The sequence below is a fragment of the Hyla sarda genome, chromosome 5, assembly GCF_029499605.1.
Source record: "Hyla sarda isolate aHylSar1 chromosome 5, aHylSar1.hap1, whole genome shotgun sequence".
In the NCBI taxonomy this organism is placed as follows: domain Eukaryota; kingdom Metazoa; phylum Chordata; class Amphibia; order Anura; family Hylidae; genus Hyla; species Hyla sarda.
Window position 1 is genome coordinate 172,478,423 of NC_079193.1, and position 18,843 is coordinate 172,497,265.

The 18,843-nt window shown below is 42.2% G+C and overlaps 1 protein-coding gene across 5 annotated transcripts in view; it reads right to left on the reverse strand.

Moving 5' to 3' along the window:
- Positions 1–18,843, reverse strand: part of LOC130273635 (uncharacterized protein DDB_G0284459-like) — a 115,766-nt gene that overhangs the window by 94,801 nt on the left and 2,122 nt on the right. For all 5 annotated transcript variants that reach the window (XM_056520757.1, XM_056520759.1, XM_056520754.1 and 2 more), the window contains exons 2-4: positions 8,064–8,132; positions 6,613–6,681; positions 2,520–2,550 (exon numbers count right to left, since the gene is read on the reverse strand). In XM_056520757.1, coding sequence (XP_056376732.1) covers positions 2,520–2,550; positions 6,613–6,681; positions 8,064–8,117 — 154 coding nt within the window. In that variant the 5' untranslated portion in view covers positions 8,118–8,132. The remainder of the gene's footprint in view (positions 1–2,519; positions 2,551–6,612; positions 6,682–8,063; positions 8,133–18,843) is intronic.

Sequence of the window (18,843 nt, forward strand, 5' to 3'; positions counted from 1 at the left end):
TCTGAGCATTGTAGTGCACCAGCAGAGCACTTGACGTCCTCACATGGGGTATTTCCATACTCAGGTGAAAATTACCCCCAAAATTTGTAACCCCATTTTTTCTATTACCCCTTGTAAAAATGAAAAATTTGGGGGGAAAAACAGCATTTTAGTGAAAATTTTTTTTTTCTCATTTACACATACAACTTTAACAAAAAGTCATGAAATACCTGTGATGTGTTAAGGCTCACTGTACCCCTTGTTACTTTCCTTGAGGGGTGTAATTTCCAAAATAGTATGCCATGTGTTTTGTGTTTTTTTTTTTTTTGCTGTTCTGGCACCATAGGGGCTTCCTAAATGCGACATGCCCCCCCAAAACCATTTCAGCAAAATTTGCTTTCAAAAAGCCAAATGTGACTCCTTCTCTTCTGAGCATTGTAGTTTCCCCGCAGAGCATTTTATGTCCTAACATGGGGTGTTTCCATACTCAGAAGAGATGGGGTTACAAATTTTGGGGGGCATTTTCTCCCATTACCTTTTATTAAAAAGGGTAAATGTGGGGGGGGAAAAATGCACTTTAGTGAAAAAATTTTTTTTTCATTTACACATCAGACTAACGAAAAGTCATCAAACACCTGTGGGGTGTTAAGGCTCACTGGACACCTTGATACGTGCCTTGAGGGGTATAGTTTCCAAAATGGTATGCCATATGGGGGGTTTTCTGCTGTTCTGGCACCATAGGGGCTTCCTAAATGTGACATGCCCCCCAAAAACCATTTCAGAAAAACTCACTCTCCAAAATCCCATTGTCTCTTCTTCCCTTCTGAGCCCTCTTCAGCGCCCGCTGAACACTTGACATACACATATGAGGTATTTCCTTACTCGAGAGAAATTGGGTTACACATTTTGAGAGGATGTGTCTCCTTTTACTTTGAGGGGTGCAGTTTTTATAATGTGGTCATTTGTGGGGTATTTCTAATAGGAAGACCCTTCAAATCCACTTCAAACCTGAACTGGTCCATGAAAAATTCTGATTTAGAAAATTGTGAAAAATTGGAAAATTGCTGCTATACTTTGAAGCCCTCTGACGTCTTCCAAAAGTAAAAACATGTCAACTTTATGATGCAAACAAAGTAGACATATAGTATATGTATCAAGTGTTCTTTCTTGGTCATGCCCCCAGCAAATTTCATTGGGGGAAGCTCCAGTCTCTAAAGCATTTCGCCTGCAGCTATTGAGCTAAGAGCTGTCTGAAGACAGCAACAACAGCATTAACAATATGCTTGTTTATAGGGGGTACTCCAGGGAAGTTAAAGGGGTAGTCCGGTGCTAAGATATCTTATCCCCTATCCAAAGGATAGGGGATAAGATGCTTGATCACAGGGGTCCCGCCGCTGTGGACTCCAGTGATCTTGCACGCAGCACCCCAGTTAAAAATCAGTCCCGGAGCATGTTTGCTGACCACGGGGCCAGCGGCGTATGACGTCACGCCTCCACCCATGTGTGACGTCACTCTCCGCCCCTCAATGCAAGCCTATGGGAGGGGGCGTGACAGCCATCACGCCCCCTCCCATAGGCTTGCATTGAGGGGGCGGAGCGTGACGTCACACGGGGGCAGAGGCGTGACGTCACACGCCGCCTGCGCCGTGGTCGCCGGTAATCAGACCCGGAGCGAACATGCTCCGGGGACTGATTTTAACTGGGGTGCTGCATGCAAGATCTCGGGGGCCCCCAGCAGCGGGACCCTTGCGATCAGGCATCTTATCTTATAAGGTGTCTAAGCGCCGGAGTACCCCTTTAAGAAACAAAAATGCCCCAAAGCCACCACATTACCTGTTCTGTTTCCCCTGTAGTTATCCATGTGGTTTTTTGCAGCTCCTTTGGCCCCTGATGTCTCCTAAATACTTTTTCCTTATTTGCAGCACAGACTACAACTCCCAGAAGGCAGTGCAGCTCTGTGTAATGGCTGCCAGCTAACTGCTTTCACTATCTGTGTGCATGTTCGCACTGCAACTCACACACTGTACATGTCTTCTTTCAGACTAACCTTCCCCCAGCAATATATCATGCTGTGCTCTGAATAGCAGAAGTCAGTGATTAGATTTTCAGCAGAAAAACAGCAGCTATTTGCTCAGATGTGACTGAGAATCTTCACTGCTGCTCTTTCACAGCTCACAAGCTCCTCTCACAGGGAGGAGAGGCGGGGGGGGGGGGGGGGGGGGGGGATGTTGGCTGTTCAGCCAGAGCTCTAGACTAAACAGAAATCAGGTGGTGTTGTCTTGAAGGGAGGGCGCTAGGCCTCACTGAGGAGACAAAGTGGATCTAAAAATAACATTTTTTCTCTCACTTGCTGCATGTAAGTGACAGCTGAAAGAGGGCAACTACTCTATGAAGCTAATGAATGATATTTAGACAAATACATAGGTTGGTGAGAGGGAAAGGATGGGCTATGGGTTTAGTTTCCCAGAGTACCCCTTTAATGGAACTTTGGGATCAAGAATCTTTACAGTGAAGAACAGAAAGGAAGGTTTAGTAATTACCTGCTACATGTTTTCTTATAGCCTCTTCCACCTAACAATGTAAAAGAAAAAAAAAATCTATTATATCAGAAGCTATTAAAAAAAAAAAAAAAAAAAAAAGTTCAAATGCATAAACCTGTAAAGGAAAAGACAAAAAAAATAATATTTAAACCCTAATAAAAACAAACCCCAACATCCACTGTACTCCATTAGGGAGTCTTTCAGATTTAATCAATCCTTTTCTTTGGGAAAGTGAACATCTGGGGGCTTTTGGCAGAATGAAGAAGTAGTAGAGTGAGGCGATCTACTATCTCTTCAGCTGCAGAAGCTAGTCCTGCCAAGAGAGATTTTAGTGATGTCAGAGGTGCGTGGGCTATCAATCACGCCAGAGTTGGAGTGGTTACAGCTCACGGCCCTGTGACTACCTCAGGATTTGGAATGACTGGGGGCTACTTAAACATCATTAGCATATGATACAGAACAACTTTCAAGGTGATTTTCTCTTATCACTGCCAGCCCTGAAGACATCTGGATATGCTGAGAAGGCTAATTTCGCCATATATACAGTGTTGCCCACAGTTATGGGGTAGAGGATTTCCTTTAAAATGTACCTGTTTGCAAAAACTTTATACATTGTACAGTTGCAAGAAAAAGTATGTGAACCCTTTGGAATTCTATGGATTTCTTCACAAATTGGTCATAAAATGTGATCTGATCATCTAAGTCACAACAATAGAATATCACAGTCTGCTTAAACTAATAACACAAAGAATTAAAATCTTAAGTGTTCATTTAACACACCATGTAAACATTCACAGTGCAGGTGGAAAAAGTATATGAACCCCTAGACTAATGACATCTCCAAGAGCTAATTGGAGTGAGGTGTCATCCAACTGGAGTCCAATCAATGAGATGAGATTAGAGGTGTTTGTTACAGCTGCCCTGACCTATAAAAAAAAATTTAAAAAATAAAATAAAAACATCCACCAGTTCTGGGTTTGCTTTTCACAAGAAGCATTGCCTGATGTGATTGATGCCTCCCACAAAATAGCTCTCAGAAGACCTACGATTAAGAATTGTTGACTTGCATAAAGCTGAAAAGGGTTATAAGAGTATCTCCAAAAGCCTTGCTGTTCATCAGTCCACGGTAATAAAAATTGTCTATAAATGGAGAAAGTTCAGCACTACTGCTACTCTCCCTAGGAGTGGCCATCCTGTAAAGAGGACTGCAAGAGCACAGCGCAGACTGCTCAATGAGGTGTAGAAGAATCCTAGTGTGTCTGCTAAAGATTTACAAAAGTCTCTGTAATACGTAAAACACTAAACAAGAATGGATTTCATGGGAGGATACCACAGAGGAAGCCGCTGCTGTCCAAAAAAACATTGCTGCATGTTTACAGTTTGCACAAGAGCACCTGGATGTTCCACAGCAGTACTGGCAAAATATTCTGTGGACAGATGAAACAAAAGTTGTTTGGAAGGAACACACAACACTATGTGTGGATAAAAAAAGGCACAGCACACCAACATCTAACTGTGAAGTATGGTGGGGGGACATCATGGTTTGGGGCTGCTTTGCTGCGTCAATTAAAAATTAATCCCCAAGTTTATCAAGACATTTTGTAGGAGAACTAAAGGCCATCTATCCACCAGCTGAAGCCCGGCAGAAGATGGGTGTTGCAACAGGACGACGAAACAAAGCATAGAAGTAAATCAAAGACAGAATGGCTTAAACAGAAGAAAATACGCCTTATGGATTGGCCCAGTGAGTCCTGACTTCAACCCGATTGAGATGCTGTGACATGACTTCAAGAAAGCATTTCACACCAGACATCTCAGGAATATTGCTGAACTGAAACTGTTCTGTAAAGAGGAATGGTCAAAAATGACTGCTGACCATTATGCACGTCTGATCAGCAACTACATGAAACGTTTGGTTGAAGTTATTGCTGCCAAAGGAGAAAAACAGTTATTAAATCCAAGGGTTCACATACTTCTTCCACCTGCACTGTGACCGCTTACATGGTGTGTTCAATAAAAACATGGCAAGATTTAATTCTGTATGTGTTAGTTTAAGCAGACTGTGATTGTCTATTGTTGTGACTTCGATGAAGATCAGATCACATTTTATGACCGATTTGTGCAGAAATCCATATAATTCCAAAAGGTTCACAAACTTTTTCTTGCAACTGTAGATAATACCATTGTATGTATATTTGGGATATACAGTACATTGGTTAAAAATGTGTATTTTTTGGGGTAACAAAATGCTATCCCTGCAGCTATAGCCTGTGCGTCTCTGTGAGGAGTCCAAATACAGGAAGTGAGGGCAAGTAGGGCTCTGTGCAAACTCCTGGCTTGTCAATTATCCTGCTGTGTAAGCTGGGAATGTGGCACAGAGCCCTGCTCGTCCCCACGAAACAGAGACCTGATTGTCCTCACGGCACAGAGACCTGCTCGTCCACCCACACTTCCCGTATTTGGACTCCTCAAAGAGACACACAAATATACACATTTTGTAACCAGCGTATATTACAAATATACATGTTATTTTCTACATTATATAAAACATTTTTGCTAATGACTGGTACACTTTAAACATTAAAGAAATATTTTTCATTGATTTTATTCCTATTTTGGAGGTTTTCTTTAGGGTGGGTGCTAAAAGTGAATTCAAAGTATAAAATATTCAGTACACTGAATGGCTCTTTTACATACTTTTTTTGCATTTTAAAACCTATATAAAATGAAAAGTCTAAAAGAAGTCTATGGAGAAAACATTACAAAAGTTATACATTAAAAAAGTTAAGTACCGTATATACTCGAGTATAAGCAGAGTTTTTCAGCACGATTTTTCGTGCTGAAAACGCCCCTCCTCGGCTTATACTCGAGTGAATTCTCCGCCTGTCAATCCCTTTCAGTAGTCTTCAACCTGCGGACCTTCAGATGTTGCAATACTACAACTCTCAGCATGCTGGGATTTGTAGTTTTGAAACATCTGGAGGTCCGCAGGTTGAAGACTGCGGCCTTAGTCATCATCCAGACCCCCCCCTCCCTTTAGTTTTCTACTCACCTCCCCTCGGTGGGAAGGAAGGGTGAGCTGGTCCGGGCCATCTATGCTACAGGGACCGTCTGGTGGTGAGGGTTAGTCGTTCCGGGCTGTCCATTTTCACTGGGAGGCCCTCTTCTCCGCTCCGGGCCCGGCCCCGTGACGTTGCGTTGACGACAACGCACAGGGACGTTAAGGCAACGTCACTAGTCCGGGGCCGGAGAAGAGGGCCTCCCGGTGAAAATGGACAGCCCGGAACGACTAACCCTCCCCACCGGACGGTCCCTGCAGCATAGATGGCCCGGACCAGCTCACCCTTCCTTCCCACCGAGGGGAGGCGAGATGAAAACTAAAAGGGGGGGTCTGGATGAAGGCCGCAATGGTCTTCAACCTGCCATCGGCTGTCCGGGCATGCTGGGAGTTGTAGCTTTGCAACATCTGGAGGTCCGCAGGTTGAAGTCCACTGAAGGGATTGACAGGCAGTGATGATGAAAGGGGGGGGGGGGGGGGTGATAATGACCGGGGTCTGGATGATGACATATGGGGGGGGGGGGGGATGATGTATTTCCCAACCTTTGGCTTATAGTCGAGTCGATAACTTTTCCTGGGTTTTTGGGGTGAAATTAGGGGCCTCGGCTTATATTTGGGTTGGCTTATAGTCGAGTATATACGGTAAATGTCCGTGACCCAAAAAGATATAAAATAAATTATGTATAAGTAGACTTTACAATCATTTATCATTGTAGTGGTTACTTGAATTTTACACCTCGTTGCAGTTTTTTGGGAAAGAAAATGGCACACAAAATGCATAAAAGATTTATTAACCCACTTGTGCAGATGAATAGTGGAACAATTTCCAAAGGGAACCAATCAGATTTTAGCTTTTAGTTTAGTTTTCAGAGTTTTTTTTTTTTTTTTTTTTTATAAAATTGACTGGTTGCTATAGGCAACTTTTTCATTATTCTTCTGCACAGGTTTTGATAAATCTCCCACATTGTGTGCGAAACCAGACCCATTTTTAATACACTAACCAAAAACACAAAATGAGCCATGAAAAGTTCTTACCTTTCTGTGTTTTACACCCAAAAAGTGACTTTGAAGATTGAGTGCTGAAGCACAAGAAACACTGCACAGCTGTATAGAAAATGCAAAACATCGGTTAGGTTCATAGTTAACTAACAGTAATATAGTTAAAATAAATGATCAAATAAATAAACAAACTGATAAAAACATTGCAAACAGTGCATTACAAGAAGGCATGGGTCAGAGCTGTATTAGCAGCACAAGGGGTGTCAACACAATAATAGGCAGGTGGTTTAAATGTCATAAATTGCACTCATACTATACAGTAGAGTAAAATATCAGTGTTTACCATTTTCTAGCTTTAGTATTGAAGAGATTATTTTGAGATTATAATTTATGCCCAATTCAGTGGGTAGGTATTAAGTATCTGATCATTATGACTGCTAGGACCCGCACCAATCACAAGAATGCTAAGTAATCGCCACCAGTGGTTCTCAATTTAAAGTGGGACTCCGCCCCTAGACATCTTATTCCTAGGATAGGGGATAAGAGGTCTGATCGCAGGGGTCCCCCCACTGGGGAACCCTGCGACCTCCCTACTGCACCCAGCATTCGTTTAGAGCGTCGGGTGAAGTGCCAGAGGCCCTTGATGTCACGGCCACGCCCCTTCAATGCAAGTCTAGACTTGCATTGAGGGGGCATGGCCGTGACATCACGAGCCTCTACCCTGCATTGCCAGTCATCCGGCACGGAGCAAAGTACATTCTGCAAAGATTGGTGCGGACAGAAGCAGCTCACGCTGGGCGGTACAGATGCAGAGGCTGATGTACAATGCCCAGCAATTTCTGTACATGAGCCCTTTTTTTTGGCTTAACAGTACTCTGGCACAAAACCTGCTGGGTGCCGTACAGTTGCCTCAGAAACTACACCGTCCAGAGCAAGCTGCGTCACTGCACTGTTGACAAAGCACTGTAAGACCAACGTTGGACTTACACTTCAAAGTTAACTGCGGCGCCATCTCTAGTAGTCTGTAAGGGTCATTTTCCTAAGCACAAAGGGGTTACACCTTCCAGGCCACCATTCCCTTTTGACCCCTCTTCCAAGTACATTTGCAGATCATGATGGAAATTTAGATTTGGGGGTAGTTACTTTGAATTTTTTTACTATAGATAGAGATGAGCGAACTTACAGTAAATTCGATTCGTCACAAACTTCTCGGCTCGGCGGTTGCAGCCTTTTACTGCATAACTTAGTTCAGCTTTCAGGTGCTCCCGTGGGCTGGAAAAGGTGGATACAGTCCTAGGAGACTCTTTCCTAGGACTGTATCCACCTTTTCCAGCCCACGGGAGCACCGGAAAGCTGAACTAATTTATGCAGGAAAAGCAGCAACCGCTGAGCTGAGAAGTTCATGCCGAATCGAATTTACTGTAAATCCGCTCATCTCTAACTATAAACTATATTGAAGATATTATTGAATATTCATCAACTCTTACATGGCAATAAAATTCAGGTGTTTCGGGTTCATCTTGACTTGAAGATTTCTCCATCCTTATGCTTCTATCCTGTAGAAAAACAAATAAGATAGCCCATTATCTACAAGTCCTGGAGCCATGTCAAAAGTTTTATCAGTTAGGGTGGGGTGGGGGGAATGTGACAGAGGAAAATGTGATGGGAGAAGATGTGACCATGAGGAGAGAATGCGACAGGGGGAGATATAAATTACATGGAGGAGATGTGAAATAGGCGGTGGGCATAAACTGGGTGGATAGTTGTAAAATGGAGGAGATTGGACATGAAATGGTGGGATTTCACCAACTTATTTATTATATTGCATCACATATCAAAATCACAATATTTAGGCTCATAATTGCAATCGCACATTTTCCCTATAACGTGCAGCTCTAATATATATATATCTCTCTATCATAACAGGTAAGTATAATGGTTTAGTCCAGGTGCACAATAGAATAGTCCACCAGAGAAGTACTGCTCTAAAACATTTCTCCCAGTACCATTTATCATTCCTTATCAATTCATATTCATTCTCTCCCTCTCCACCCCCCCCTCCCCCTCTGGGAGGGAGAGACTGAACAGACTGTCGCCCCTGAGGCCCCATGTCAGAACAGAAGTGGTTTATCGCCACAGGATCGCGGAGCCAAGTCTCAGGAAGAAAACGAGGCCTACCCCACCGAACAGAAGGAAAGGTGGGCTTCACACCTACCTAAGGTGGGCCTTAGTATGCGCAGGGACACAGACATGGTGATCTCAGGACAGTAGTGGGGTACCAAGATCGCCACACAAAGAAGACAGCCGACTTCCAATGAAGAAGGCATGTGGAGCTGGAGACCTGCAAACACAGAGGACTTACAGGTAGAAAGTGTGGCAAAAAAACTCACAGATACACACACTGCAGAACTGCACCTGGAGAAGGACATCGATCCACATCCGCAGCCTCGAAGGAATGAGGAAGGCGACCAGGTGGTACAGAAAAACATGAAGACACATTCCGGCCATGTGGCAGAGAGACCATGGGCAAGCCCGGTCCAGCATACCGAAAACGTCCAAAGTGAGATACCAGCCATCGGACAAGGTTAACCCTGCCAATCAGTATGTGATGCTTGGAACAAACTCCATAGAGCAACACTGTGTGATGCACCGAAAAACACCGTGGCAGTGGGGTACCTGAACTACCGTCCACACAGTGGGAAATGTATGGTAGATGACTGGATTTAGCAGTCAACCATGCGAAAAACCAACTGGCCAGCAGGAATAGAATTCCAGAGCATCCAAGATGACTCCAGTCAGCCTCCCACATCAAGTGGGGTACTAAAGTGCGGTCCGACCAAACGGTTGACTAGGTGGAATGGAAAAACCCAGCAGCCGAAGGAATGACCGACTGACAGCAACCCGCGTAACTGTAGTGACCTCAACCCAGTTCCCTCAACCAGCAGTGTGATACGGAAAAAACTAGCTATGCACACGGCAGCCCTGAGGTCGGGGACCGATAGCAGTGGAACCGAGTAGACAACTGACTGGTTGCACAAGAATATTGCCCTAAGTGTGGGGAGAAAGGGAACAGTCAGACAGTCAGCAACTGTGCCCCAGAGGGAGGCAGAGAAGCCAAGGAATGCATGACTGTCTTCCCTATAGGGTCCGTGGAACACTATGGGCCAGCCACAAAGTCGTCAGCCGCGACAGGGGAAAAATGCAGACCACTGAGTGGCATAGTGGTATGGAACCATAGGGGAGAAGAAGTAATTCCGGCAGGCATTTCTCACCGTAGAGAAGACACTTCAAAACTACTGGTCCCATTTCTTCAAAATACCATAAAAGAAATGAAAGAAAGCAGGGGACCAGGTAAAGCCTATAAAACTATTAATGTATATTGTTCAGCCATTTCTTTTTATCATGCCCCAATTCATAGGAAAACATCTCTTAATTTGTAAATTGATGAAAAGGTTTTTCATTTAGAAGACCACTTATCTAAATATCAATCCACCTAGAATGTCAGTTTAGTCTTGAACTTAATAGATTCCTGGGGAGAAAATGATCTCCTTCCTCAAACTATTATTTAAACTAACAATGTTATTAGGCCTTTCAAATGTGAGAGCACTGGAAATCTCTCAGACATTTTTCCCCACATGGAGTCAGTTTTACTATTTATAAATGTACAAAAACCAATCTATGTAACATTTTATCCAGCTTTTCCTCAACAAGAGAACTTATGTGTAGTTAGTTGCTTAAAATCCTATGAACCAAAAACAGAATCATTAGAACATTATCCCTTCCAATTCCCAACCCATTCAATTTACATTTTTATTTCTATTTACAGTTTAACCAAGTTTCTAGCATGTGGCTTCAATTGTTCCAGTTCCTGATATGATGTATTTCTCTATAGATGTTGGACTTCAAATCTACTTTATAGTGTTTCCAGTTATTCATCCGTTTAGCTTCATATACCGTTGTTTCATCTACAGTCATGGTCGTAAATGTTGGCACTAGAGATGAGCAAACTTACAGTAAATTCGATTCGTCACGAACTTCTCAGCTCGGCGGTTGCTGACTTTTCCTGCATAAATTAGTTCAGCTTTCCGGTGTTTCAGTGGCCTGGAAAAGGTGGATACAGTCCTAAGAAAGAGTCTCCTAGGACTGTATCCACCTTTTCCAGCCCACGGGAGCACCTGAAAGCTGAACTAATTTATGCAGGAAAAGTCAGCAACCGCCGAGCCGAGAAGTTCGTGACAAATCGAATTTACTGTAAGTTCGCTCATCTCTAGTTGGCACCCCTGAAATTTTTCAAGAAAATGAAGTATTCACCAAACTCCAAAAATGGGCTGGACAAAAATTATTGGCACCCTTTCAAAATTGTGGAAAAATATCACTCGAGGTTACAAGACCATCTCCAGAGATCTAGATTTTCCTTTGTCCACAGTGCGCAACATTATAAAGAAGTTTACAACCCATGGCACTGTAGCTAATCTCCCTGGGCATGGATGGAAGAGAAAAACTGATGAAAGGTGCAGGCTCAGGGAGCATCAGTGTCAGCGCGAACTATCCGTCGACATTTAAATGAAACACTATGGCAGGAGACCTAGGAGGACCCCACTGCTGACACAGAGACATAAGAAAACCAAGACTATATTCTGCAAAAATGAACTTGAGTAAGCCAAAATCCTTCTGGGAAAATGTCTTGTGGACAGATGGGACCAAGACTTAGCTTTTTGGTAAAGTGCATCGTTCTACTGTTTACCTAAAAAGGGAAGGAGGCCCACAAAGAAAAGAACACAGTACCTACAGTGAAATATGGTGGAGGTTCAATGATGTTTTGGGGTTGTTTTGCGGCCTCTGGCACTGAGGGCATTGAGTGTGTGCAAAGCATCATGAAATCTGAGAATTACCAACAGATTTTGGGTCGCACTGTACAGCCCAGTGTCAGAAAGCTGAGTTTGCGTCGGAGATCTGGGGTCTTCCAGCAGGACAATGACCCCAAACATGTCAAAAAGCACCCAGAAATGGATGGCAACAAAGCGCTGGAGAGTTCTGAAGTGGCAGCAATGAGTCCAGATCTAAATCCCATTGAACGCCTATGGAGAGATCTTAAAATTGCTGTTGGGAAAAGGCGCCTTTCTAATAAGAGAGACCGGGAGCAGTTTGCAAAGGAAGAGTCGTCCAACATTCCGGCAGAGAGGTGTAAGAAGCTTATTGATGGTTATAGGAAGCGACTGATTTCAGTTATTTTTTCCAAGGGTGTGCAACCAAATATTAAGTGAAGGGTGCCAATAATTTTGTCCAGCCCATTTTTGGAGTTTGGTGTGACATTACGTCCAATTTGCTTTTTTTTCCTCTTTTTTGGTTTAGCAAAACATGTGTTACTGCAATCCTTTTCTGTGAGAAATACTTCATTTTCTTGAAAAATTTCAGAGGTGCCAACATTTACGGCTATGACTGTATGTTCTTCGCCTACATATACCACCAAAAAAAGAGGGAGTGGTCTATTCGTTGGTTCCTTATATTATACCTGGACTATACTATTGTGCACCTGGACTATACCATTATAATTACCTGTTATACACACACACACACATATATATCCAAAACCATAGGGTAGGCAGCACAACCTCAATAGTAGTACTTGAAGGATAGGTGTGCAGGCAGAAAGTGCGTAGTCCCAGTCGCAGACCACGTCCGTAGATACAATATACGTAGAAGCAGCAGCAGCAGCAGCAGCAAACCCAAGCAGCATTAGGTGAAAATTAACAGTGTTCACAGTGCAACGTTCTGACAGTATCACACCGTCTTTATCAAGCATGGTATACAAGTGTTCAAGGGAACATTATATAGGGTGCAACATATCAAACAATTATCCAATATACAAGAAATCAGTAAAAAAAAGTGTCAATATTACAACATATCTGTAACAAATAATCACAAAAATAAGGTACAAAAACAGTGTAATGCTACACAAAATAGTGCATACATGGATCGTTATATAAAACACATTATAAAGTGCAGTGCAATATTTAAGTGCCAGCTGTCTGTGTATAAGGTGCTGATTAAAGACAAAGATTAAGAACAAAGTTGTCATGGGGACAGATCCACACACTCCTACATGTGTATGATTGCCATTGTGGCGTCCTCTTTCGCATCGTCAGTCATGTGACGCACCCCTGACCCTGCTCACAGTCACCTGAGCGATGCCCGTACTTGCGCATGCGCACCTCCTGCTCAGAGGCCGAGAACGGCATCAGGCTGTTGGTCAGGGATTGTCACGGCCCAATGATGTTTGTAAAACTAAATATTAAGTGTGTATAAAGTGTTATCTCAGTGTGTACGAATGTGTATTAAGCAATAGAAAATAGTATAACAAATACTTGAATACTTCTGAACAACAACGGCTAGCACTGAACCAGCTCGTCCATGACCACAACCTGATCATTAAAGGGGTAGTCCAGTGGTGAAAAATGTATCCCCTATCCTAAGGATAGGGGATAAGTTTGAGATCGCAGGGGGTCCGACCGCTGGGGCCCCCTGCGATCTCTCTGTACGGGGGCCAGGCTCTCTGGCCAGATGTCGGGTGTCGACCCCCGCAAGAAGCGGCGGCTGACACGCCCCCTCAATACATCGCTATGGCAGAGCCGGAGATTGCCGAAGGCAGCGCTCCGGCTCTGCCATACAGAGTTGTATTGAGGGGGCGTGTCGGCCGCCGCTTCGTGCGGGGGTCGACACGCCCCCTTCGCCGTAAAGCGATCTCACTGCTGCCTCTGGGAGTTTCAAAACTGCAACTCCCAGCATGCCCAGACAGCCTTTGGCTTTCTGGGCATGCTGGGAGTTGTAGTTTTGCAACATCTGGAGGTCCTCAGTTTGGAGACCACTGTATAATGGTCTCCAATCTGTGCTCTTCCAGATGTTGCAAACCTACAACTCCCAGCATGCTCATCTGTCCACGCATGCTGGGAGTTGTAGTTCGGCAACATCTGATCCTTTAGATATTGCCGAACTACAACTTCCAGCATGCCTGGGCATGCTGGGAGTTGTAGTTTTGCAACAACTGGAGGCACACTAGTTGGGAAACATTGTCCGTTTCCTAACTCTGTGCCTCCAGCTGTTGCAATTGTTGCAAAACTATAACTCCCAGCATGCACTGACAGACCATGCATGCTGGGAGTTGTAGTTTTGCAACAGCTGGAGGTACACTGGTTTGGAAACACTAAGTTTGGTTGCAAAACACTTGAAAGTTTATTACTTAACTTAGTGTTTCCAAACCAGTGTGCCTCCAGCTGTTGCAAAACTACAACTCCTCCAAAAGTAAAAACTTGTCAATTTTTTTATTTTCAAAGTTAGAAAAATGCTACATTTTCAAAATTTTCATAAAATTTTTAGATTTTTTACCAAGAAAGGATGCAAATATCAGTGAAATTTTACCAATAACATAAAGTAGAATATGTCACGAAAAAACTATCTCGGAATCAGAATGATAAGTAAAAGCATTCCAGAGTTATTAATGTTTAAAGTGACAGTGGTCAGATGTGCAAAAAATGCCCAGGTCCTGAAGGTGAAAATGGGCTGGGTCATGAAGGGGTTAAAAGAGGTTTACAGACAACTATCTGACTCTGTAACTTCTAAACAACTTAAATTTGACCCCAAGCGAAACATTGAAAAAAAATATATATAATTTGGTGAATGCCTGACAGGGGCACTTTATTGACAAGGCTTTATTTGATTTTCTTACTGTATTGCATCCCACTACCCCTTTATAGATTTTGCCGAAAATGCAGATCTCCAGTAGACCCATTGTTTCTGGGAGGGGGTCGATTACTAGTCAAATTTCTATTCATCTAGACACTATTTTGAGACCATATGCCGGTAGTTCCAAATCATATATTAGGGACATGGCAGATTTTTTTGAGCCGAATTGAGTCAATCAAGGTCCCTGAAATCACCATCTAGGCATCCTAAGATGTAACTTCTCTATATACCGCTATACCACATGAGTCTGGCTTAGAAGCAGTACACAAAGCCATTGAACAAGATTTTTCCACACTGAAAAGTGCATTCATTCTTTCCTTACTGGAAATTGTACTGAGACTAAATAATTTTATGTTTAATGACAAATTTTATTTACAGTTATCCGGGACCGCCATGGGCACAAATTTGGCACCTACATATGCCAAAGGCCCTGGAAGAGATGGTTGTCTATGGGAGCAACCACTTCAGACGTGCTGGGGAGGTGGCACTACATAGACATCTTTTTAATTTGGACAGGCTCGGAATCCCAATTACAAACTATTTTTCAATATCTTAATCAAATCAATGACACTATCTTGTTTAATTTCATCTTCATCTAATTTCAGTTTCTTGATACTATGGTATATTAAGCAGGAGATCGGCTCTTGACAGATTTATATGTAAAACCTACGGACAGCAATGCCATGCTCAGGTAGCCACCATCCCCGCCCCATGGTTCGGTCCCTTCCATCAAGTCAAATGATGAAGGTCCGCCGTGTGGTGGGTATGGAAGACAGGGTAGAACCCGTACTTGACCGCATGATTAAGAATTTTGCCCGGTGGGGCTACCCACGTGGCCTTCTCCAAGAGAGTAAAAGAAAGGTCCTAACTATGGACCGTACAGTTTTACATCATAGTCAGAAGAATGTAACTACTTCCTCAAGAATAGCATTTGGGTCTACTTATAGTCACAAATCTGATAAGATTGCTAGGAGTATACGTAAACATTGGTCAGTCCTTAGAGATTGCCACCTAGAGATTCCGGAATTTCAGGTACCTCCCCTCATGTCCTATAGGAAACCCCCAAATCTGAGAGACAGGTTAGTTAAAACTGACGTATCCTCAGAACTTGGTGGTAGACAAAAACTGTTGACAGTGAATCGAAAAGGCTCTTACCCATGTGGTTCATGTGTGAATTGCCCTAGGATGAACAAGGGAGCGGTGTTTGTTCATCCTGGGACACATCGAAAATATAGGCTGAAATATTTTCTAACCTGTACGTCTGATTTTGTAATTTACGCATTATCTTGTCCGTGCCTTTATCTGTATATAGGTGAGACGACACTCGATTTCCGCACCCGCCTCAACCAGCACAGGTATTCCATTAGGAAGGGTAGACCAGACCTACCTTTGTCCAATCGCTTTGTTGAGGCGGGTCATGCGGAACACGAGATACGTTTCAACTTGATAGATCATGTACCTATGTCTTAAGAGGGAGAGGATAGTTAGCCGTTTAAAAAAAAAAGGGAATTGTACTGGATTCATGAGCTAGATACCCTTCGACCTCATGGTCTCAATGTGATTTTACTGTAACCACCTCAATATATAATGCTTAACTGATGTCAGACCTCTTCCAATACACTATATAATGTATTATATATTATGATATTTACATTGGCTTCTTTTTTTTTTAGAACATGAAGTCTTTATATCATAGATTTTGAAGCATCAATTGCTTGGGGATGGATCTTCAACACTCACACTTATTCTATTTATGTAATTATTGATGTATGAAATATATTTACAATGTATATGGTTCTCAATACATTTTTGTTACTTTCTCACATGATTACCTCAATTCCTTTTGGATGTATTTCTGTGTGTTGTTCCTTGTTTTTTGGAGCTCACACATATCTATAACCATATACATATGGGTATCTAGGCTACATATAACACTTATAACATTCACTATTACAACACACAGCTACACTAAAGGTGAGTGATATACATAAACATATACTATAGTTCGGTAAGCAGCCCTTTGGGGCTGCTAACATGGTAAATATTTTTTCTAGTATCTGTACGTATATAGTATAATAATTTTTATAATTTTTTCACATACGATATGGATATATATGCACATATATCTTTTTTCATAAGTTACCAGGATACACACATTCATATCTGCTTATTTGAATATGTGTGTGTTTTACACACGTTCCCATTCATATTTAGCTGTGTTACATGCGGTTGTTTTTGTACATACATATTCGCAATTATGTCACATTATTTATATTTAAAATTTCTTCATGTTCTCAGGTGTGGAAATAAAAAAAAAAAACACTACTTGTCCAAGGGACTAAAACGGAGCACAATCTACTTGTCCCTCATGAAAATCCACTTATCCTGCTAGACAAAATAACTTAAATCAAATCAAAACAGTACGTAAATTTGGGGTTTTTCTTTTTTCCTCCATTCACTTTGTAGTCAAACTTACATATTTTAATACTTTAGGTCGGCCTGATTATACCAATACCAAATATTTTTATTTTCTTCAAAAAAAAAATAAAAAAAATCCTGACCCCCCCTATAACATTTTTATTTTTCTGTATAGCGGGCTGTATAAGGGCTTCATTTTTGGGGGTGTAATCTGCTGTATGTATCGGTACCATTTTGGTATTGATCGGATGTTTTGAACACTTTTTACTTAATTTTTTCTGGGATATGATGATATAATGGGTATCATTTTAATAGTATTGACCCTCAGAATAAAGAACACACGTCATTTTTACCATAAATTGCACAGCGTGAAAACGAAACCTTCCAAAATTAGCAAAATTGCGTTTTTTTGTTTTAATTTCCCCACAAAAATAGTGTTTTTTGGTTGCGCCATACATTTTATGATATAATGAGTGATGTCATTACAAAGGACAACTTGTCGCACAAAAAACAAGCCCTCATACTAGTCTGTGGATGAAAATATAAAAGAGTTATGATTTTTAGAAGGCGAGGAGGAAAAAATTAAAACGTAAAAATTAATTAAATTAAGGGGTTAAGGACTCAGCCCATTTTGGCCTTAAGGACGCAGAAAATTTAATTTATACGTTTTCATTTTTTCCTCCTCGCCTTCAAAAGATCATAACTTTTATATTTTCATCCACAGACTAGTATGATTTGTTTTTTTGCGTGACCAGTTTTCTGTTGTAATGCCATCACTCACTTTACCATAAAATGTATGGCGTAACCCAAAAAATACTATTTGTGTGGGGAAATTAAAAAGAAAACTTCAATTTTGCTAATTTTGGAAGGTTTCGTTTTCACGCCGTACAATTAATGGTAAAAATGACATGTGTTCTGTACTTTTTATTGATACCATATTTGCTTATATAAAACTTTTATAACATTTTTAATAAAAAAATTTTGGAATAAAAGGTTATAAAAAAGCATCTATTTTGGTCTTTTTTTTACGTTCACGCCGTTCATTTTATTTTAATAGTTCAGATATTTACGCACGCGGCGATACCAAATATGTATATAAAATATTTTTTAAACACTTTTTGGGGGCGGGTCCCTGGCTGCGATCAACAGCCGAGACCTGCCGCGCATCATGTGAGCATCGCTCCGATGCCCGCGGTTATGCTTAGGACGTAAATGTACGTCCTGGTGCGTTAAGTACCGCATCACCAGGACGTACATTTACGTCCTTCGTCGTTAAGGGGTTAAAGGGGTATTCCGGGAATTTTTTTATTTGACTATGCTACAGGGGCTGTAAAGTTAGTGTAGTTCATAATATAGTGTCTGTACCTGTGTGTGACGGTTTTCTCACAATTCTTCTGTGATTTTCACCCCACTATTTCTTTTTACCAGCATACAAAATGACTGCTGTCTCAGAATTTTCCCAGCTTGCAATGCGGTCGAGACCTGACTCACTAGCCAGCTGATGACAGGGAGCCTGTCTGGTTCAATGGGTGGAGGGATCAATCTGCAACTAATGCAACAGCTGTAGGTACCCTGGTTGAAGACCACAGGTCTGTGGCTCATGCATGTTTCAATGGGTGGGGTAGCTGATGTGTGGGAAGGAGGAAAATGGTATGATGGGATTTTTAGGCAAACAAGAAAACTGAAAACAGGAAATACAAGTTCACAGAAAGCTAGCCACAGTGTTATGGTAATCTCACAGCATAGCCATTTAGCCCCAAGACAAGTGCAGATCCTTCCTAAGCACGTCCATTACTGCCTGCCAGGTACGTACTAAAATCACCTTATGCTGGAGAACCCCTTTAAAAGGAGTACTCTGGTGCAGACTACTCCTGCTCCGTCCTACCCGGGCTGCAAAAAAAAAATGAAAATAAACCATCTCTCACCTCCCTGGGTTCCTGCGGAGCGCCACTACAGCTGATCGGTCCTCCGTTCCATCTTCTTCATACTTCCGTGTAAACTAAGCGTCACATGGCGCTCAGCCTTTCACCGGCCGCTGCAATGTTCCGCCTCGGCCCATAACAGGCTGAGCGCCATGTGAGGCTTTGTTCACACGGAAGTATGAAGAGG